This window comes from Macrosteles quadrilineatus, unplaced genomic scaffold (assembly GCF_028750875.1).
Source record: "Macrosteles quadrilineatus isolate MER2022 unplaced genomic scaffold, UCM_ALF_1.0 Scaffold_5__1_contigs__length_97177068, whole genome shotgun sequence".
Classification (NCBI taxonomy): Eukaryota; Metazoa; Arthropoda; class Insecta; order Hemiptera; family Cicadellidae; genus Macrosteles; species Macrosteles quadrilineatus.
The window spans coordinates 87,120,301-87,144,776 of record NW_026542598.1 but is presented as its reverse complement, the minus strand read 5'-3'; the positions used below and the strand labels follow the sequence as shown (position 1 = coordinate 87,144,776).

The following is a 24,476-nucleotide window of genomic DNA, read 5'->3' as shown; positions in this document are numbered from 1 at the left end:
TATCAAAAGGAAGAAGTACCTTGATCTAGACAGACACCGCACTTGGTCAATTAGTCATTACCCCTCTGAACCGAAACGCACCACAATTTCTGCAATATTGTTTGTCTTGATTCTGCACTCATTTTTAAATTCAAACCATACCTTAGATTAATGAATTAATACAGTATACAATAGGGATCTGTAGATAAACAACACGTTTTTTATGTTGGTAAAGAGGTCCATAAATATTTGTTTTTTCCTGATTTCTTCTTCTTGTTCTTCTCCTTCTGCCTGCATCAACAACATCAGATGTATTTGATTTAGTTTGAATTGCAATTTTTAATTTTTACTTAATTATTTTATTTTTGTTTGTAAATTGTTATCAACTAAATATTTTGATTAAATATAAATATCTATTTTGGCCAAACCGTTTTGATGGCTAAGACACCAATTTTAATATTTTGCAGAATAAAACCCAACATTTTATCTGAAATTCAGGTAGGCCTAGGTATAGCCTAAGTTAGGTTAGTCAAGACTTAATAAATTGCTTTAGGCCTATTTATTTACAGCTGGTGGATGGGTGTTTGGATTTCTGGGCTAAATGCAATCACTTATTATTAAAAGTCATGATTGGTTACTGTTCAGTTTCTAGAACTTACCTAAAACGCACTTAAAAACGTTCTTTAAACTGTTATTTGACATCAATATAAATAGTAGGTTCAATATTACCACTCGCTTAAATAACTTTTTTGTCGTTGAGGCTTCCTTTAATTACTACCAACAGTTTTGTATCAGCCTTACGTCCTACACTCATTTGAATGAACTCAACCGAATGAAAATGTCAATAGGCATATCGAATGAAACAATCGAATAGGCTAATCGACATATTGATCGTTAATTCCATTAGAATGAGTGTAAGCCTAGGACGTAAAGTAAAGTGTAGCCAATGGTTTAAGTTATGCTGTGTATTCAAATAGGCCTAGGTCTTAGGTTCAAATAGGTAGGCCTATTCAAATTAGGCTATTGTAGTTTTAATAATTGTAAGTTAATTAGTTTTATCAAATATAACCGTTTAGTATTAGCTTTATAAATATTGACAAAACTCCTATTTAGGCCTATGTACGTACATTGTATTCCAAAAGATGTTACGAGTTAATAAAGAATTTGAATTTGAGGTAAATAAATAAATTATGATTAATACTAAATAAACCAGGTTTTGGGTGGCTAGCGGTAGCGTACTGATTTGAACAAGACTCTAAATTAATACTAAAAGGTTGCTGGTTCTTTAATTCATCAAGCAATTAAGTTAACTGTCTAACTTAGTCAAGAGGTGGTACTGTCTTACACACGTTGCAGATTTCTTTAAACTACTACCTACAGAATTACATGATGGAATGGCATGGCCTCTGAATGATCTGAATTAACTAGGCCTATATATAGTTTTTTTTATAGGCCACTATAGTGATTTTTATATATAGTTTGCTAGGACTACAGATACAGCTGCTTCGTGCTTTGGATAGACCCACATCATAAGGTCAGACGAGATGCGACTCACCCTCAGCTGGTGCTGTAAGTTACCATGTGTTTTGTTACCATCTGATTGACCAGAATATTAAATGTTTTGTGTTTTGTTATCTTATATACTAAAAAAGTTTGCAAAACTTATGACAGTTAGCCTGACCATACTACTGAGGAACGAATTACACACGGTTGGTACCAAATGAAAGATATTTTTCTGTAGATGTGCAAAATCCCTTTATAAATTAAAATAGGCTAAAACATAACACAAAAATGAATTTTAAATTTTAAAAAAACATTAACATGGGCCTTATGGGTTGCTATGTTAGTGACGAAATAACACCAAAATATAAACAGAAAATCAAAACAGATTAAAGATATAGTTTAGTCAGGTTAGTTTTAAGAAAAACGACAAAGGGTCGTTTTGGACAGTAACAAGAAAATATAAACCCCTATAGTGACTACAGTTGGCTGGGATAACCTACTGCTACGTTTAAAATAGTAATAAATATCCATGCAAAAAGTAAATGCTTTGGGTTAGTCTTGATGTGTGTACTGGTACATTTTGGATGGTTGAAAGGATAATATCAACAGTGTAAGTTAGATCTTACCAGCTTTAATTGTAAGAGTTTTAATGATTTTTGTTTGCCAATTCCAGGAGTATGTAATAAACTCTGATCAAGATTCTGATAGTGACACCTTAACCTTGTACAAATACCAGAACAATAATTTCCTGAACCATAAGCGTGATTCCTACAGTTTTCAGTAAGTATTAAAGTAAGTGAACAGCCTTTTTACATATAATTTAATGATTTTACTATAGGTAGTGATGATTTCTTGCCTAATTCCAGAATTTCTTCTTGATGACACAATAAAATGATTTTCTAATGCTCCTGAGAGTGGGCTAGTTTTAATTCCCAACATAAATCGTAAGTTTGTTGGAATATTATCTTATTAATGTTCCATGTGTTGCTTGTAAATGGCTTACCACTTTTTTATCAGACACCTTTGTGGCTACTAAACATTTTTCATGCAGCTTTTCTGAACTACCTATAAATTATTGGTTAAAATCTGTCAAACATGTAAGTTAGCAAAATAAACCCCAATGGATAAAAAAAAACTGTTTTTACAAACCAATCTAGGTATACATAGATTTCTTCAAGTTTTTGTGCATTAACCATTATTTTTAATTACTATCACTTATGAAAAGAACTGCTAAAATTGTTGAATTGAAAAACCAGCTTATTAGCGAATTTCCCATATAGGGAATAAGCTATTACCCTAGTACTCACGGTAAGACCTGGACCCGGGACCGATTTTTTTTTTCGTTTTGAGGTCCCTAGAGGTCAAAAACACCATCCGTTCAAATTCATATATATATATATATATATATATATATATATATATATATATATGTGTCCGTTAGCGCGATAACTCGAGCAAAACTGATCCGATTTTGATGAAATTTGGTACAAACGTGTAAAACTACGTTTATTCGAACGAGTTCGCGAACCAGCATGATCGGACCATGGGAACGGGGGTTTATGGGGGCTTTTATGGGGTAAAAATGGGTTTTTCCCATTTTTGACCCAAAAAACATAAAATTTTGCAATTTCTTTCGAAACTAATTTGTAGAGCTTAAAAAAACAAATAATTTAGTATATTGAAGCGTTATAATGCGCCTAATGGTTACGGAGAAAATTCCAAAAAGTTGTAAATTTAAAATTCCCATGTTATTCTTATGGAGAATAAGTAAACTGTTGTAGTTTGCTTGTTTATAGACATATTTTGCCCAAATTTGGAAAATGTTTTTATTTCTTACTAACTGTTAACATTTTACATAAAAAACACTTTTACCCTCCCTGTTGCAGCAAACCTAAGTATGTTTTAAACTGATTCTATTTAAATAGGGAATAAATGTGATATTTTTAAGGAGTCATTTTAGTGTAAATCCATTCAGGGAAATGGAAATTCGCTTAGTCTGCAGGTTTGCTGCGGCGGGGGTATTTTTCCTAATGTTTTAGTCTGCTGGATCGGGGCTGTCAAGTTAATATTGTCCCACAGTATTATTTTATTATTTTATTTATTTATTTTTATTATTTTACTGTACACCCAAAACAAGCATTTTCTTTTACGATTTGTGATTGCAGGTTTGTGAAGGTGTTTGACCAGGAAGCCCAACAGGTCCATATATACGATGCAGTCGCCAAACCAGTCGTCGAGAGGTAAAATGTTTGAATGTGTTCAAATGTCTCTATGCTGTTGGTCCTGATAACACTGAAAATATTTCAATACCCCTAGGAGGGTATCACTCGTAAATTGTATGTAGGGCGAGTTATTTTTAACGTTCCACTCCCCAATCCATGTAGATGGATGCTACCCACCTTCCAGCAGTGCTCTCAGCAGTCAGTTTCCATGTGACGTTACCCCTAGCACACTGTATGACAATACTTTACTGTATGACAATTCCTATAAACTATCAGTACGTCAAATTTACGTATTGATACCCCTAGCACACTGTATGACAATACTTTACTGTATGACAATTCCTATAAACTATCAGTACGTCAAATTTACGTATTGATACCCCTAGCACACTGTATGACAATACTTTACTGTATGACAATTCCTATAAACTATCAGTACGTCAAATTTACGTATTGATACCCCTAGCACACTGTATGACAATACTTTACTGTATGACAATTCCTATAAACTATCAGTACGTCAAATTTACGTATTGATACCCCTAGCACACTGTATGACAATACTTTACTGTATGACAATTCCTATAAACTATCAGTACGTCAAATTTACGTATTGATACCCCTAGCACACTGTATGACAATACTTTACTGTATGACAATTCCTATAAACTATCAGTACGTCAAATTTACGTATTGATACCCCTAGCACACTGTATGACAATACTTTACTGTATGACAATTCCTATAAACTATCAGTACGTCAAATTTACGTATTGATACCCCTAGCACACTGTATGACAATACTTTACTGTATGACAATTCCTATAAACTATCAGTACGTCAAATTTACGTATTGATACCCCTAGCATACTGTATGACAATACTTTACTGTATGACAATTCCTATAAACTATCAGTACGTCAAATTTACGTATTGATATTCTTAGCGTCATACTGGATGATGATACCTTTCTAGGGTTAATATGATTTCCATATTATTGCAGTTAGACTCTGACAAGAGAAGACACATAAGCTTGCTTACTAACCTGCTGCATTACTTCAACTGCCGGTCTCCTCGTTCAGCTCCATTGGTGACGTCATGGTTCTAGGCCTTCTGATATAATTACTTCGCAACACTTGGATATAAGACGTATATAACAAAATCATAAACAACATAAATAACTTCTTGATCTATAACACATATGTATTGGCAATTCTATCTCCACCCAACCCAAGTAAAAATACTTTACTGAAAATCACAGCCTTTTATCTAAATATTGAAAACCTCTTAAATTTAGCAGAAAAGTATAACATGTATATTACAGGCTGGTACAAATTTACAACAATTGGAGTACCTAGTTTTGTAGTATGACTTGTTCATTCTCAGACGTATCTTTGGAGCAGCTCTTTGTTTTAGTATGAAAATAGTTAACATGGCACATAATTATTGTGGCATCAAAATGTAACTATAGCCACTCATTTAACAAGACTGAACACTAATGTAAATTTTTATACTACTATAAACCCCAACATATGAAAAGCACAGCAGCTGAAGTTTCCAGTGTACTTGCGCCAATGCCACCAGACGGCAGTGCAGGTCACGATGACGTGGCTCAACAGTGTACATTCACATTTTTACGTTGGAATTCAGTAAGGAATATTATACTTGAACACAGGTAACTTACCTTGATAATTTTATTTTGTTTGCAACATGATTGAAGAAAAGCATTGAAGCAGTGATCACTTATTTTGTATAAAATAATCCAATATTTCTTCAATGACGTTATTGTTTTCTACGAGAACTTCTTTTCGAGGAGAGCTCCGCTGTCTCTTTGTTGCTACAACCGTCTAATTAAATATTTTTGCATGTTTTAGCTCCCTCAAGGGTTACAATGGAACCATTTTCGCCTACGGACAGGTAAATACTTTTACCTATAAATATAAAATTGATCAATTAAATTAGTTTTATGTAATTTTGTGGTGTTCCATGGTTAGTGAGAAGTTATCATCTTTTAAATTTGGACATTCTGAAGTTAGAGTTTTCTGTGTTGATTATACGTTGTTAACGTTAGCTTTGATTATTGGCAGAATATAAAAATAGACATCTCATTGTTATGTTAAAGATGTATCAAGTTTTAGAAATTAGCTGGATTAAGTGACCAACAGAGTTTTAGCTTTGTTTTAGTTTGCTGTTCAAAGCTACTGCATGATATATGTTGAAACCGCCAAGTTTGTGTCAATGAAAGAAGAATGTAATTTTGCCAGTAAACTTAGCACACTCTATTAGATTTTCAAGTGTTCTATTTGAATTAAAAAATTTAGCTCCAATCAAATAGATAAATTCAAATTCAAATAATCTTTATTTGTTAGTAGTATGCAATACATACATAAATAGTGTCAAATACATACCGGGTGTCCAAAACCACCCGTACACCCCTTTAAAAACGAGGGAAACGTTTTCTTACAAACAAAAAATAATACAGAACTAGATAGATTGGGCACGGTCTACCAAATGGTGATAATTTCAAATCCAAAATCACACCGGAAGTGGCTTTTTCAGACCGGAAGTTGACTTTTTAAAATGTAAACTACCAATTTTGATCACAGAATCGGATTCTACGTTGAAAAATACATAACTTTTGTCTAAAACATTTTTAGAGAAAATTTGTTTTCTACCCTTAATCCCCTATTAAAGTCAATAACTTTGGTCCATTCATCTGTCAAAGTTACTTGAAACAATAATAGAGAAAATCAATAACAAAGATTACATAAAGAAATATGATGAATGGGATCAGCTGTTTATTGTAAACACTATGGTAATTGAGTAACAACTGGTGTACACATTGCTTGGTTTCATTTTATTTTAAAAATTAATCATTTGTTTTTACATTAAAGTGGTCAAATGTAAAAACAAATGATAAAAAAAATAATTTAATCAATGTGTAGACCAGCTGTTACTCAATTACTAAGGTGTTTACAATTAACAGCTGATCCTATGCATCATATGTATTTATGTAATCTTAGTTATTTGTTTTTCTCTATTATTGTTTGGAGTGTCTTTGACAGATGAATGACCCAAAATTATTGACTTTAATAGGGGATTGAGGTTAGAAAACAAGTTTTTTTCTAAAAATGTTTTAGACAAAAGGGATGTATTTTTTAACGTAGAATCCGATTCTGTGATCAAAATTGGTAGTTTACATTTTAAAAAGTCAACTTCCGGTCTGAAAAAGCCACTTCCGGTGTGATTTTGGATTTGAAATTATCACTATTTGGTAGACCGTGACCAATTTATCTAGTTCTGTATTATTTTTTGTTTGTAAGAAAACGTTTCCCTCGTTTTTAAAGGGGTGTACGGGTGGTTTTGGACACCCGGTATATTGGAAAATGAAAAACAAAGGATTCTTAGAATTAACAATGCAAAAATTCAAAAATTGACATTACTTCCTACAACTCATCGACAGAATAAATAAGATGCCCTTTTCTAGTATCTAAAAGTCAATAATGGTAGTTTATTACATGAATACTCTCACTTAATGGTTTATTCTTATTCGCAAAATAAAACAAAACTAAGCTGAAGGCTGACTACCGTAATAAATTTAACATAAGGGAATTAAAAAAAAGATCTTTCTTTGGTAAGTTGTTTCTTATGTTACAGACCGGAAGCGGGAAAACCCACACAATATCAGGTACCAAGGACAACCCTGGCGTTGTTCCAAGAGCTCTGCAAGACATCTTCTCAGCTGTGGAACAAGTGAGTAGTCGGTAATTAAAGATAAATGTTACACAAATCAGTAATTTAGAGGAAACACATCTTTTTAAAACTCCTTTGAATTTTTTCTAGGCAGAAGGTGAAACATACGACGTCCAAATGTCCTACCTGGAGATATACAACGAGCAGAGCAACGATTTATTGCTGTCGGCTGGCAAAGAGTAAGTTTTGGCCATGAATAATGACTGCAAAATTAAACCTAGTAATTTTCCTCTATAAATAGTAGAGCTGTAGACCTAATTTGCTAATTATTTGACATATCTGATCTTGTTCTTATTAGTTAAATGGAAAATGTAGTAGCTTGTACGTTTTTATGGCACTGCAATGGTAAGAACTAAATAATGTTGTGTTGATGTAATTTTCAGCCTATTGTTCTTTGAGGATTATTGTCCTTCGATCAGGTTTCGGCAGACGTTTGTGCCATCTTGATCTCATAATGTGATCATGACAGAAAAACACTCCGTAGCCTGACCGCAGGATAATTGTTCTCAAAGAACTACATAAGACAGATTAACAAAACTGTAATATTTAAAAACCCATTGTTAGTAGATTGTAAAGGTTGTGCTAATGAAATATACGTGTAGTTGATTGTGTATAATAATTAGAACTCCTATCCATTAAACCATACCTCTACATATTGATCATTTGAAATTGTAGTTTGAATTGTCTGAGATTAATGTGTATTGGAAGAGTTATGATTGTTTTATGTGTAATTTTTTTTTACTATTAGCATTGACTAATACAGTGGAGTCCCCATAAACCAAACTTTGGTAATACAAAAGTCCGCTTAATCCAAAACTAAACTAAAATTTTTTTTAAAAACTAATTTTAATTTTATTTTGTTTAGCCAGTACTTGCTGTTACTTATCGGGAAAAGTCAAAACTGCGTTGTGTGACAGCATTAATGCAGTTAATTGTAGACACAAAAAGTGATGACCCACCCACGTGCCACCCATATGGGAAAAGCCGAAACTGTAGTAACGACAGTTAGTTGTACCTCATCGAAGTATTAGCGGTCGGGCGAGATAGACTTGTTGTAGGCCTATAGTGTTTAAACATTTTGCCATGTTTTTATTAAACATTTTCATTTTCGTCCCGGGTCCCGATCCCGCCATCGGGACTCTACTGTACTATAAATTAGGTATACTTACCATAAATTAGGGTTTACTATTGTTTCACACAGCCATTGATCAATGATAATCAAAGACTTCTGATTTGAAATAAGACTTTGGTTATGGTGAATTAGTTATAGTGTTTCTTTTATCTTCAAGGAAAAAGAAGATTGCTCTGCGAGAGAACGGAGACAAACTTATGGAGTGGCACAATTTGAGTTTGACACCGATCCAAACTTATACTGAAGCTCTAGAATTACTTTCAACTGGCGATACAAATAGGTGAGCTTGAGTTTGAATTTGATTATTTTGTAGATCAAACACTACTAAGGCTGATAAATTTTCCCAGATCAAAAAATTGTGTGGGGAACCAGGAAGTACAAAAGTATGAATGTTATGATGAAGTAAGTATGAGGTTAGCCAGTGGGAAATTTTTCAAGTACCTATATTGTTCTGAAAAAGGCTTCCAGTGCAAACAAATTTAAGACTAAACACTGTTAAATACACTTTTACTGATTATATGCTTTGAAGTGGCAAGAAATTAACCTTCCTTTTTTGTCCAATATAAAATTTAGAGCAATCTTTGCAGTTGATTGGGTATATTCCTGATTTTTCATATTTGTTCATTGGTTGCCGATTATTGTTCGGCATTTTTTGTTTTATTCTAAAGGAGTTATTTCTTGTTGTAACTAATTTTGAATTTTGACTTGTCAAATGTTTTTCTGGTTTATCAATCAAAGTAACCAATGTAAGTAAGTAATGGGAGACATATAAAGTATTTTTTCTGTTTTTCTTTTTGTTTTTTTTTATAAATATTTATACATATAGATTTACTGTATATAAATACGTCCGTGAATGTGATAACTTGAGGAATATTTTGTTAGATTTTTATCAAATTTGGTTTGAAGATGTAGGGCAGTATAAACTTGAATGAACTTGTGGTGATCCGCTGTCACGGGACTGCTGCTGTGACACTGTCAAACGTGTGTTTCACAATATAAGTACTTAGGCGTTATCATGGATCAGAGATTAAGCTGGGTTCCACACCTTTGGTCTGTGAAACAGAGGCTTAGAAGGTTGGTATATGCTTTCGCTCAGCTGGGCCAGGTGTTGGTGGTGGATCACTGCAGGACGGTGTACTACGCCTACGTGCAGTCGGTGCTCCAGTACGGAATTTTGGCTTGGGGTGGCGTCTCATCCGCTGTGCTGGAGCCTTTGTTTGTATCACAGAAATCTCTAATAAAAAAAATTCTTAAAAAACCACTCTGATATCCAACAGATCAACTCTTTATTGAATTTCCAGTATTGAATATTAGGCAACTATTCATTAAATCACTATTACTGTTTATAAAGTCAAACAAGCAACAAATATTTACAGAAATATCACATTGTTATCCCACTAGAAACCGGATAAATTTTGGCTTTTGTTTACCTAGATCATTCCTCAATTCCACTAACAAGAACGCTTTCTATCTAGCACATGTTTTATACCGTACCTTCCATCAGACATTATTGAGGCGGAGGGTAGTAGTGTTGCTGTGAACAAACGCAGGATTGGCGAGTGGCTCGGGCGTATCGGGTGGGCGGCTGCAGAGGCGCTGATACAGTCCGTTTACACAGTATAATTATTTTCCATTAACTGAAAAAGATGTTTTTGCCACGGCTGATGCAGAATTCAACCATGTTTTTGTTACCGTTTTCAGTAATTTATAGTTTATTAGGATCCATTTTATTATTTTTTTTTATGTATTACTATAGACTTTAGTATTTGTTTAAATCAAATTAGGGGTTTCCTTTCTAATATTCAATTTATAAAGGTCTTTGTCTTTTTTAATTTCTAGTAGATATAGGTAATAGCATCGAACAAATTTTAAATACTTTGTATATTGCCTAACAATGGTTTACAAGAACTCTTCCCCCGATCACAGATCAACAGTCTATCCGGGGGAATAATTCCATGTAATGTATTGTTCTATTATTGTACCGTGTAGTTTTTGGAATAAAAGTATTTTGATTTGATTTGATTTGAATGAGTTTGCGAACCCCCAAAACATAAAACTTCCCAACTGCTCTAGATCATTTTAAAGAGCTTGAAAACAAATAATTTAGTGCTGTATATAGTGTTTTTGTACAGTTCTTGGTTACGGAAATAATAAAAAAATCTTAATTTTAAAACTCCCATGTTATTCAATTTTATGGAGAATAAGTAAACTGTTATAGTTTGCTTGTTTATGGATTTACTTTGATCAGACTTGGCAAATTGATTTATTTTATACTAAGATATTGATATTTTTAAATGAAACCCCCACTTCATTACCCTCCCTGTGGCAACAAACCTAGGTACTTGTTAAACCTAATGTTATTTAATAGATTTAATTGAAAATCCAATCAGGCATATGGAAATTCGCTTAGTCTGCAGGTTTGCTGTGGCGGGAGTATATTAATGGTTTGCACAAAAGTTGTTTAAATTGTTTCTCAAATACCAAGTAATAATCGGATATTTACTACAATACACCATCTCATACAGTAGTTCTCTTTGGCTTTAAATGTAGTTGATTTAGCCTTTTAGCCTATACAAGTCTTTATTATTTAGATTAAAGCAGTTACCTTTGTGGATGAACCAGAATCGCGGATAAATGAATGCCGGATATCGGATATTGGATAATTTTAGTGCTGTACTACAATTCTGTCGTCTCATAGACTGTGACTGTTGTGAGATAGTGCATGTTGCAGTTTTAAAATCAAATATGTCTTGTTTTCATTTTATTTTTTAAGATTTTCATAACTATTTAAGTTCCTGTAAGCTTTTGTTATTTTGTACACTCTTTTCGTATCGACCTTTGTAATAAATTATTAGTTGCACTTTAGTTTTTGTTTTATTATAGTTTTATTGTTATTTATTAACCATTTTAAAACTTTGCATTGAATAATTCCCGATAGTAATAAGATCCATACAGATCTATAACATGCATGTATCCAATTTTTGTTCAATAAACAAATTGACTTAAAATGGTTTACAATACCTGCATATAGTAATCCTTTGTTGCTGATTTAGGCAACTAGTTTCGGTTCTTGTTTTGAACCATCTTCAGGCCTCAAGGTGTCAAGTGATCACTTCATCCGAAGGTCGTTAACAGAGTGAAGTGATCACTTGACACCTTGAGGCCTGAAGATGGTTCAAAACAAGAACCGAAACTAGTTGCCTAAATCAGCAACAAAGGATTACTATATGCAGGTATTGTAAACCATTTTAAGTATAATACAGTAATCCGGAGGCTAAACAACTATTTTTAAAATGAAAACAAATTGATTAATTGATAATCTTGTCTCGATCTCGTCTCGATTTATGATGAGAAAATAGAATTTCATCTCAAACTTAAAATCCAGTCTCGTCCAACTCTATTAAACAGTTATGTATACTTTGGACAAATGTGCCATGTAGCAATCTTAGTGTTTGATTTTTTTATTAGAACAACTTTGGAAATTGAGAGAAGAATTGTGATATCTGATATCGAACAGTTGTCAAAATGTAACAGAAGAACTTTATAGTATTTTCTGAATCATCCTTTTTACATTTAGAAAAAAAGGAGTGATTGTGTTCTTGTACAACACTATTTTAATTAATCCGAGGAGAATATCACAAAAATAAGCTGTACGCAATAGAGTTTTGCTCCTAAAATAAATTAAATATATGTTAGCATAGATAAATGGCATCTGGGTCTGGTAAAGATCTCACTTGGAATCAAACCAGAGACTTGAAGATTAAAGGCTAGCAATAATGTTTTTGAGCTATTAAATGCCAGTTTGAGTAGGAAATTATTATTAATCATGAAAAAAGTGAGATTATTAAATATTATCATTTATCCTCTAGCCAAACTATAACAATAAATTAAGTATCCATAGAGACGGCTCATTTTCATTATTTCAGTGAGAATTGCCAACACAAGCTAATTTCTTTTACTAATTCTATTCTCTTTTCCATACGTAAGTAATTACAATGACTCATGTACTTTCTATTGCGGTAGGTGTAGGTGTTGGGTTGGCAGTTAGTTGGCTGTTGGACCAAGTCTTGGGACCTCCTCCTCCTCCTGCTGCTGCTCCTCCTGTGTTAGGTGGGGCAGTAGCGTTTCACGGCCACCCTCCCCCTCAAGCAGCCGGGGGGTAAAAGAGCAGGGACAAGTGCGGGGGTATGGCAACGTAAAACAAGAAGAACCGAAAGAAATACCCAGTAAGGGTAAATACCCCCGCCGCAGCAAACCTGCAGACTATTTAACAAGCCACGCCTTAAAGCTACCTGTAAAATGAGCATAAAATTGGTGAGCCGCTAGATGATATATGGAGTCATTACTTGGAACTGTAGAGGATCGAGAAAAAGCTGAATATAAGAAACAAGAGGCTGCTGAACAACGATTGAAACAGATCACAAATGGAGGATTGACAGGACAAAGGAGGATTGACATCTTGATCAAGGACTTGAATCCAACCATTGAAAAAAACCATAATTTGTCAAGATAAATTAAACCAAGAAGACGGACAATGAATTTTGCAAGATTTGTAATGACGACAATTGCACGACATGGAAAGAGAGATACAAACAAGGAAAATCCAAACCTGCTCAGTCTGTGAACGTGAGACCTACACCAACACTCCAGCTAATATGAAGGGACTCTAAACATGTTTAATGAAAATAAACGTTGATACATAGTTCCTTTAAAATGTGTTTTTATTGTGCATAGTATTTAGACCCAAGCAACACCAGGTTTCTCTGCTAGTTTACAATAAGCTGGCATCCATGATTATGCAAAATCGTTTTAGCTCATGGAATATCTATGTCCTACGTGTTTGTTAAGATTGTGTGATGCTAATGCAACCTAGCGAAGGATCGCTGAACTACCTCAGTCGCTTGTCCATGTGCAGGACCCATGATGTTAAAAGGTTTTTTAAACGATAAAACTACTCTGAGAGTTTATTTTTTAAATGTTCAGTCAAACAAAAATAGAAATATTGTATAGTAAAAACTGAAAGTATAACATATTAATTATGGAATACATGACCATGCTTGTAGCTAAAACTCCCGACCTAGTGACATTGTTTTGCTTCAAGCTAGTTTTGTTACCACTGTGTATGTTGTGGATGGCTTTGAATGCATGATCAATGTCGCCAATGATGAGACTGAAGCTAAACTTGATGACAGATCTCCAGTCCTTCAAAGTCTTGCATTAGTATCTTCTCTACCGGTACTGATATATTTTAGAAAATAAAAAATTGTATTATTTTTTTTTTAGTTTTATTACAACTTTTGTACCCCGTAATCTGAGGGACTAAGACATACAGTAGACTCCCTCTTATCCGGACACCTTTTAACTGGACATCAGTTTAACCGGACTACACTCGGCAAAAATGACATCTCTTTAACCGAACAATTTTTATCATCACATTGATTTAACCGTACTAGATCGGCAGGAAGTGGGCGGTACTGAAACAACTGTTCTCGTGGGAAAGATTTGAGACCAGTGATCATGTATCTAAATATGATGCTCTCCTAAATTTAAGTCAAATACTGTATACAGTATGCATTTAAATGGTCCGTTAAAACGAGTTTTTGGAGACATCGGTTTAACCAGAAAACCTGTTATCCGGACTGGCCTCGGTCCCGAGAAGTCCGGATAAGAGGGAGTCTACTGTAACAGAAAGTTAATATATCCTGCCAAATCACCAATGGATTTTACCTAAGTGATAATACCGCAACCCCTAGGTCTAGCCTGAAGTAATGTGAAAAACACAACCAAACTCGTGCCTAGCATCCTAGGACAAAAAAAAAATACTAACACCTTATCATTCTGCTTACAGATACAGTGGGTATTTTGCTCTCACCGAGTTACCAGAATGCTCAATTGAGTCGTGTCTAATTGATTTTATATTCTTATCCAGGATTGTAGGCGACACTCCAATGAATGTGTATTCCTCACGATCACACACCATCCTCACCATCCACTTGACGGCTCACGTTCACGACAGTCTAGAGATCAGACGAGCAAAACTTAACCTTGTAGACTTAGCAGGGTATGTTTACATTTATACTGAACTCATAATTGATAAATGATATTTTAAACTGAACAATTAAGTAAAACAGACGTACAATTTTGTTTTGGAAATTATCACATTTACTTGTGGTTAGTCTTTTGGACTGCATTGTGTAGGCCTACAGTGCTTCAGAGGATCAAAAATTGCTGGTTTGACCCTGAGAAAAGTCATTAGTTTTAGATTGTTCATACTGCTATATTTCTTACTAGTCATTCTTTGTTGAGAGAGAGAGCCTTGTGTTCTAGTATTTAAAGAATGGACTAAAAAACCAACAAGAATAAAAAATAAAAGTTATTTTTCTTGAACAGTTCTGAACGAGTGCACAAAACCGGAGAAGAGGGTATAATCTTGGAGGAGGCCAGACATATCAACCTCTCTCTGCATTACTTGGAACAGGTAATTAAAACATAACAATACTTTTGAGGTATTTTTAAAGAGGTTGGCCTCAGGCCTGTGCGTAGAGTCTTTAATTAGTAATACAACTAGACATTCCATCATCCATCATCTGTATTCTCTTCCTGATTTCTCTATTTTGATCTTTATTGATTAGTAGTTTATTGATTGATTAAGTTGACTATGTCCATCACATGTTCCATTTTTAATGAAAGTAAATGCCATTTTTGAACTTTGAGATAATGTTGTTGATCAGGTGATAGTTGCTTTGTCAGACCCCGGCCGCAGCCATGTTCCTTACCGCAACTGTACCCTGACTTCAGCTTTGCGGGACTCTTTAGGCGGCAACTGTATGACTGTCATGGTCGCCAACATAGCAATCGATAAAGATAATATTGAGGTGAGTTTGGGTTTGATCTATCGTGTAGAGGAATTATAAACTCATTGGGAGTTTTAGAAATTAGTCTTTTTTGGGGGACAAAAAAAAATATCTTTGTGTCATATAACGTTTTCTCAAATTGCGATCACTATAGTACGAGTTCACTGACTACAGGGTTGTAAATGTAAGTTAATTGATCTATCATACCTAATTTTTTAACCAGGCTCTAGCTCAGGATTGTTTTTCACTTTAGGCTAGGTCTAGTAGTTGTGGTTTTATCACTTAGATAAAATTTATTTGTGATTCAAGGTGCTCGAACCCAGGATCTTAGGGACCAAAGTCCCGCTCTCTAACACTAGACCAGCTCGGTCCATACCTTATCCTACCTGTTAGCTAGAATAAAAATGAAGACCACCCATAATAACTATATATCCATATACATAAACCAATTGCTTTTCAAGCCAAACAAAATAATTGGTCTATAATTTAAATTTAGTCAATGCGAGTACAAAAATTATGCTAGGGTATTTATTTCACCTTTACTGTTAGAGATTGTAGGAAGAATAAGTTCTCACAAACAGACTGCAGGATAATGATAATGTTTAACTACATTTCTAAATATAAAGAAAATGAAAATATGATTAAGCAAATTTTAAATCGATTTTGATATTAACTTCCAGGAGACAATATCAACATGCAGATTTGCTCAAAGAGTGTCGCTGGTGCCCAATGAGCTGATGTTGAACTCTGAAAAGGACTTGAGTGGAGAAAATAATCAGCTGAGACTAGAAATACATCAGCTGCGAGGACAGTGCGCTCTACTTAGAAACAAGGTTAAATGAGTTTCATCTTATCTTTCCTAAACGTATACTTTAGATTCAGCCAATAACCGTTTAATCACTGAGTTTAAAGATTTCAATATTTTTTACCAGTTAGCTGGGCGAATAAGTAGTAGTAAGTAATCAAAAAGTTGCTGGTTTACGCCTGAGAAAAGTCACTGGCTTTTCTCACAGTTAAAAATTGAATCCAATTGTGCATCTAAAGTTAGTCCAAGTTCCAAGTTATGTAAAGCTATTTACCCTTTATTTTAGCATCTGGAAGTTAAACAAGTATGTTTTCTTCTTTCATACAATCCCATCAATACCTTTGTCATAATTGGCTATTAATAACAATCTATCGTGTAGAGAAAAATTGATATTTTTGTTTCCAGGTTAAAGAATTAGAACAACGAGAAAATAAATTGTTTCCAGAAGATTGTGGGAAAAGAGAATACCAGTACACAGAAAACAAACATTTGTACTCCACACAATTAAAAACCGATATTAGTATCCTTAACATAATGGTTAAATTCCATTTCTGCTTTATTTATCCAGCTTTGCTGGCTTGTTGTAGATGTTTTAATCCAATATACCTACTGTTTAAAATTTTTGTTTTTCAAGTTTTAATGTTCTATATGCAACAATTGGAGATTGGTTAGGACTGATTTTTTCGGACATTCAGTCATTAACAGTAAAAATTAAAAGCATTATTTGAACATTTATTGATGACATTTAAATTAATTTTCACATGATTACTTTGATTTTTTACTTGTACAGAGAGCATATCTTGCAGTCTCAGCGTCATCGTAGATTGTCTTAGACCAGGCAATTTTGAGTCTAGCAACAGTTGCCCAATTAATAGGGGAACTGTTGCGCAACTCACTCGGAGACTGAAGTTTTGTGACAGTTGCGCAGGAGTACGCACACAGGCGACTGTTCAAGACGCAAATTGGACATTACAGTATGGATTTAAATGATACAACAATAGTTTGTAGGCCCTACTCTGTTTTTGAAGTTTAGCGCGTGAAAGAAGAAGAGGATTAGAGGGTTCAAATCTTTTGTAACTACTGATCCTTCATAAATATCTCCCCCCACAATGTCTTCTTCAAATTTATATCAGAATAGTCTTACAATGACTTTAAAACGTTCACGGTTTTAATGACTTCATAAATTAATTATTTAACGTCCTCAACACGCAAACTCATACTTAAAAATTCACTTTTTCCAGACAAACTTTACACTACATTTAAAGTTAAGAGAGCAAACGCAAGTGCTATTTCCCATGAGTAGCCGACTGATACTGAGCGAAACAGCGACATTATAGTCGTATGTGTGCGCGTCTAGACTTGTTTCAATTCAATGGATACCAAGCCTGGAGCGACAGTCCCGCGACAATTGAGTCGCAGAGCTGTCTCTGGCAAATTTGGTCTGGGAACAACGATTGCAACAGTTGCGCAACTGTCCCTCGATTGCTTCCTTGGTGTGTGCACTCCAATTTAACACAATGCTGAACATTTTGGTCGGGCAAATGTTGCTAAACTCAAAGTCACCTGTCCCCCCCCTGGCCTTATGATCACGGCATCACCGGCGATTGGCCATTCGGTTAACCGATGTTTCCAATGGCCGGGCTTTGAAAATCGACACTTTATTCACTGTATTCCTCAGGGCTCTGCTTTTGAATTAACACTTCACGCTGTCAACTGTGGTAAATTACCCAAGCTGTTGTTTTAAATTTGTAGCAGCCTTTGAATTATGGTTTGTAAACAGAGTTTATGTGTGTTTTCAAATTTTTAGCTTGTGATAAAAATCAAAGTATTTTAAGATTGTATTCCTTGAACACTTAACAGTTTATTTGATAGACTGGCTTCAAGAGATGAAGGGTAAACATCCAAATCTCCGTTCTGTCAGTGACTCTAGTTCTTCTGGATACAACGTTCTCTGTTTAGGTATTTTTTTTCTTGATGTCTACGCCGGCGGCATTTTTACTTGAAGAGCTACAGTACTAAGTATTTTGCAGAAAATGTACTTTATTTCATTCTATACATGCGGAAAACATTAATATGAACAGGATTTTTTTTATTTTAAAGAGGTTGGTTGCCTTTTTTACCTTTTACTTGCTCATTCACATGGGTCACAGAGACATGTGCGTGTGTGCGTGAAACATACCCAGCAAAGCAAGGGGTAGGTACCAGAATAAAACCCACGACATCACTGTTTTTGGGCCGGAAGTCTGTGTTAATGGACTCACCAGATGACATCAATTCAGCCAATTGAATCGTCCTTGTAAAGACTAAAGAGAACTATTTGATTCAATACATGCGTAAACATGCAATTTTATTTGTTTTGTTTAGATTTATAGTGTTTGTTCTTGCAAATCTAAACCCAACACATACCTAGTGTACTTGTACTTCCATGGATCAGTACAACCCATGGTGGGTAACTTAGGAATGGATCTGTCTAACCTAATACATTAATACCCCCGCCGCAGCAAACCTGCCGTCTAAGCGAATTTCCATTTGGCTGAATTGATTTTCAATTGATCTATTTAAATAACATTAGGTTTAACGAGTACCTAGGTTTGCTGCTACAAGGAAACTAATAAAGTGTGTTTTTAGTAAAATATTGATAGCTTACTATTAAATAAATAAATTTGCCAAGTTTGATCAAAATATATCCATAAACAAGCAAACTACAACATTTTACAATATTCTCCATAAGAATAACATGGGAATTTTAAATTTACCATTTTTTTAGTTTTCTCCGTAACCAATAACCGTACAAAAACACTTTGATATACTGAATTGTTTGTTTTTTTAAGCTCTTTAAGAAAGTTTAGAGAAAAATTGGGAAATTTTGTGTTTTGAGAGTCAAAAGTGAGAAAACCCAATTTTTACCCCATAAAACCCTGTTCCCATGGTCTGATCATGCTGGATCGCGAACTCATTCAAGTTTATCCCGCCTTACACCTTCAAACCAAATTTCATCGAAATCGGATAAAAATTACTCAAGTTATCGTGTTCACGGACACATATATATATATATAAATCTATATATATATCTATATATATATACATATATAAAAATTTGAACGAATGGTGTTTTTGGCCTCTGGGGACATCAAAATGAAAAAGTAAATCGGTCCCGGGCCTAAGTCTTACCATGAGACCTACGGTAATAGCTACTTCCCTATAGGGAAATTCGCTAAAAAACGAGTCTGAAGAAAAAATTGTAACCATTTTTTTTTTGATCCAGCGGAACCTGATGAAGGGTTTGATGAGTTTGCCGCTGCTACAAACGCCAGAGAAGATTGGAGCAAAGCGAGAGAGTCAGAGAAAACTGCCTCGGATGCTCTCGCAAGTCAAATCAACATTATTGATGCTGTACACCAGGAAATGTGTGAGTGATATACTTTCTCACATGTAACCTAATGACCCTCCAGAAAAGCAAACCAAATTAGTTGTTGATGTGTTGTTGGTGAGCCTTGAATAAGTTTTAATTTGATTTGTTTTTATAGTTTTTGAGTTAAAAAAAGTCAAAGTTTGCCTGCTCTAAACATTTTTTGTTCTTAGCTGCTGTGTTTCCCGGCATTGTCAAGTTTATGTTTCAAGGTTTGGCTCTAGATCCAAAAACATCTGGCCTGTAATGTACAAATGTCTGATGGAAAATGTCCGCAATTTTCCTTTAGTTTAAGTTTGTGTCTAATTGCAACGGAAATCCATTATTTTAGGTTTAGTTTCTCTCTCTAAATAAACTAACTGGCATCAAATTTTGGTTTAATTTTATTTTAATAAGTCATTTACTTTAGTGGATTGGTGGAAACAAGACGAGAAGAGTTTGGTTCGTGAGATGATGAGTGGTCGAGTCATAAACATACCCGGGACTGAGGTAAAAACTGTTGCAGACGACGCTTCAGCAACTGACATATCCATCGACCAACTGATGGGCAGACACTCCGAACTGCTCAAGGACTTTCAAGTAGGTAACCAATCAGAACTATTATTACCAGAGTTAGCCCTTAAAATATCGTTGTAATAACTGATCCCATCACTTGAATGAGCCCTGAGAGTTTATACTTTTGAGAGGGATTGTATGTCCTACAACTTTAATTTCTATCAAAACCAGTTATATAATAACTTAAATTTACTTGGCTCAAAGTCAAAAATCTGTAAACTGGAGCTAATCAGTTATTCTCTTTGTGAAATGAATTACCTTTGTTCAATTAGAAAATGAAATATGTTAGGTATACGAATACAAAACCTAGTCTCCTAAGAGTTATCCATGGAAAAAATGTTTTAGTTTTATATACAATTTATTAAAATAGTACTTTTTCTCTTCTACTTGATATATAAAATTAACTATGTTTTCTCAATGTTGGTAAATCTTTCAGCTGTTGAAATCTAGACTTAAGCACGCCAAGAGAAACTTGCAGAGGTTGAAACGTAAATACTTGGTAGAATTCACCAACTGGAAAAAGGGAAAGGTTCCGTTTGAAGATTTCTTTGATCAGCTAGGCGGTTTTGGTGATGCCAAAGTATGCAGAAATGATATCAGTGGTTTATCCAAGAACTGTTCGATGAAGAATCAAATTGATATTGATCAAACATATCTGTTCAACAAAGAAGATGTGTTTGCCAACAAAATATCCGGTCATGCAAGAAGTGACTTTTCGTTATTGTTGAACGAGTCAGGCCTGAGTAGTATTCTGGATAACAGTGCCTTTTCCACATCTACCTTGCTTTCTGATTCCAGGTAGTACTCTTTGTTAATTTCATTATTTATTAACCATCGTTCTTATAGATTTAAGATAGGAAAAGATTATATTTCATGATGGGTTAGCCTCTGCATCAAGAAAATGCAAATATAAAAGGTTTAATTTACCTGTTGCGTCAATTGATCCTTAAGTTATGAAATAACTACGGCCGTTTCATACTGCTAAGCGAGTACATCTTCAGGTTGTATGAATGTTAAAGTACGGCTTTCTCATCTGTGGATGGAGTCGTCAGCACATTTAGGACACATAACAGGAAACACATACGAAACATTAAAATATTTACAATAAAAAACTTGGCCAAGTAGTCCGAACACGAGGAACACAAAAGGCCTTATGATGCTGCATAATTTTTTGAGAGTTATGTTAGTATTTTGTAGCAACTAGCAAGTGAATTAATACTAATCAATTCATTAATTTTGTGTCTTTCCACCAAGTTAACAAAGCATCGTTGGTCATATCATATTACTCCTTGGGAAAAATCTGCTCACGGCTCCTAAAAAATTTACTCATTCTCTTATTTGTTTCAGTTTGATTGGTGGGGCTGATTGGGCAAGCGGTTTAAATTTGAAATTGCTACAGCTTAGATCTTCGGTTTAGAGTGTTTAAATTAGGATTAAAATGGAATAAAAATATATTTCTGGAGGACTAGCTAGGGACTATGTGGTATCTCCACCGTAATTTCTGAACTTGGTATTTGTTTGTTACTTCCATTAATTAATTCAATTTAATTTATATGGCGTGAATAAACAATTAAAAATTACCTGACTCAGGATGATTTTGTAATGTGTGTTTGACAGAAAATAGTTCTTCGTCTTACTTGAATCAAAGTAGCAATGCCTCAACACAATACAATAATCAGGGCCTGATTAAGGGTCTAATCGCCAGTAGGCTGACGTTGTTTCGCGCCCCCCACCCTCTCTACCACTAGCCCTCTCTGCCACCACTTTCAAAATTTCAAAAATTAAAAATGACCAAAGGCATTATACTACTATTCATTTGATTTAAAAACAAAAGAAAACTGATCATAAATTAATGCATGGTTTGAATAGGAACTTTTAAAACTGCAAATTTTGACTTTGAGATAATATTTTAAATTTAAGAGCTACACAATATGTCATAGTCATAGGCACTATTAATTCTGGTTGAGTATAGATACAGATAGTACAGACTTTGTTTAAAATAAGTTCATAGTACGACCTTATAAAGCTTCGTTCGTACTAGGGTGGCACGGCATGGACGGGCGGCCGTCACAGAATTTTTTTAACCTTGAACATAGGGTGGAAAATGCTGGCCGTCCCAGGGACGCCGGCAACGGACAACCTGCAATTTTTCACCTTATGTTCAATGTTAAACAAACGCCATGACGGCCGCCCGTCCGTGTTGTGATGCACTATTGCGAACGAGGTTTAAAATAGTAACAAATCGGTTGTTCAAGGAATGTAAAACTTTTTGATTTGAAATAATGTATTTATTTTACATTTCATTAAACATATGATTGTATTAAATCAAAAGTAGACCTAACCTAAAATATCAAAAAACCAAACAATAATATACGTACTTTCTAAATTAACTCTGTAAGGCCTAAAACACCTTACCTAGGCCTAAAACAATTTTATTAGGGCCTTTAGATGGGGCCTTTACGCCCCCGGTCCCAGCTTTAAGTCTTAGCTGTCTGGTGTCCCCCTAAAACACTTGGCTGACTGGCGCCCTAGGCTCCAGCCTAATTACCCTAACGGGTAATCAGGCCCTGACAATAATCATGCTTCACATAAAAATCTGAATTTCATAATCCTCAAAATCATTTAGAATTAAACTCTAGCCTTAACTTGTACTAACCTAAATATTTATAATATTTATGTATCCACCACAGAATAACTTCGGAAAAAGAACGGTTGGATTGCAAGGAACCAAGGTTGGTGCGTTCAGAACCTTTGTCTCTTCACTCAGCTGAGCTCGGTCTTCAAACTGGTAAATTAGTCTCTATTCCACTGACTGGTGTTTACGACATTGATGAAGAGATCATAGCTTTCTACGAGAACAAACATCCCAGCTGACTACAACTGTGTCGGGTAACATACAATCAAACTGATCCAGGCCAAAAAGTATCAAATAAGGTCAAATAAGAATAAGTGAAGGAGACGGAAAATGTTTAAAACTCAAATTAATGGAATGTTGAAATATGTTATGTATGTATCGGATGGAATAAAATTGGAATTGTAAAAGAATCTCGGTGTAAAAATAAAATAACTGATCAAAGTTGGTTTTGATTTGATTTTAGGTTGGGACGCACTTTGTAAATGAATGATAGAAATTCAATATCTTGATCAATTATCATTTAATTATTTAATATGGGGACGCCACTATGTGCATATTTTAACCTAAATATTAGTGAAGGATGAGTGCTGCGATCTTTTAGTCTCGTTAGTGACTAAGGCAGACATGTTCCTTAGACACAGCTGTTAATTAATAGCATATACAGTCAATGGCAACTAAGGGACCTACAGTTTATAGTGGAATCCGAACCACATTTTTCCTTGTAATTTACGAATTGGTCTAATTATCAGGATAGTACTGCGAATCGAATCGAATAGTCATAGTACTCACTAGTGCGGATGTTAATCAACACCAGGGAGCATCTGATCCACAGTGCATGCCTATAAATATACACAATTTGTGACCTCCTAGTAGTTGGATTACAGGAAGACGCCACCGTCCCAGTTGGATAAAATATTTGAGGTAGAAGTAGATGATTTTGGTAACCACTGTATCTGGCATGCTTGAATAATGAACCTCCTAATCATAACCATGTTGATTTTTGTCAATTATAATGTAGTCTGCATGGTACTACCTATTGTCGCCAGTACGTTTACAAATTTCAGTCATTTTTTATAGCGATAACATTTTTTTTTGTAACATTACTTAAGAACTGCCTGATTTTCCGCATAACCTCTCTATCACAATTGTATTCGCTTCAATTGGCATTAATTTGGCTAGTTACTGTTATAACGTAACGTAAGTTATATTTACCTGAAAAAATGCAGAATTAAAAGGCCTAATGTTGTTCAGATGGTTTTGTGTTTCCCTTAAATGTGAATAATGCAAATCCTTCAATGAAAGTTTTACTAAGGTTTCTTGGATGTAGTAGTCATATTATTTTAAAATCACTTGACTTTTATGAAAACATATATTTAATGTCCTTGCCGTACCAGTTTAATTCAGCCTTAGAGTGTTTTCCTTTGCCAATCATCATAAAGTTAAGTCCGTGTTTCCTACAAAATAGTAACACTTCGGCTAACATCCTTGATCGTTGTTTGTGGGAATCTTCTTGTAGGTGTTCTTCATTATATAGGATGATAACGATATTAAAAGTTTTTTTTTAATCTCTATTTCTTCTACTTGGTGGTGTTCTAAGACTTTCCTATGTTTCCATGGTTAAAAAGTCGG

The 24,476-nt window shown here is 34.5% G+C and overlaps 1 protein-coding gene across 1 annotated transcript; it reads left to right on the top strand.

Moving 5' to 3' along the window:
* The first annotated feature begins 304 nt into the window (after positions 1-304).
* Positions 305-23,288, top strand: LOC128994860 (kinesin-like protein KIF6). The gene is made up of 17 exons (XM_054419679.1): positions 305-477; positions 2,156-2,262; positions 3,648-3,722; positions 5,579-5,621; positions 7,362-7,457; positions 7,548-7,636; positions 8,747-8,869; positions 14,519-14,650; positions 14,980-15,067; positions 15,321-15,464; positions 16,124-16,276; positions 16,654-16,768; positions 18,109-18,207; positions 19,514-19,657; positions 20,067-20,236; positions 20,649-21,010; positions 22,903-23,288. The coding sequence occupies exons 1-17, from the start codon at positions 415-417 to the stop codon at positions 23,084-23,086; spliced, it is 2,187 nt and encodes a 728-aa protein (XP_054275654.1). The 5' UTR covers positions 305-414; the 3' UTR covers positions 23,087-23,288.
* Positions 23,289-24,476: the final 1,188 nt, after the last annotated feature.

Bases quoted from the DNA above. Each gene is read 5' to 3' on its own strand.
- LOC128994860 (XM_054419679.1), top strand. From the start codon at position 415: ATGGCTAAGACACCAATTTTAATATTTTGCAGAATAAAACCCAACATT. The intron at 3,723-5,578 runs GTAAAATGTTTG...TGCATGTTTTAG, and splicing joins GCCAAACCAGTCGTCGAGAG to CTCCCTCAAGGGTTACAATG. The intron at 16,277-16,653 runs GTTAAATGAGTT...TTTTGTTTCCAG, and splicing joins GCGCTCTACTTAGAAACAAG to GTTAAAGAATTAGAACAACG.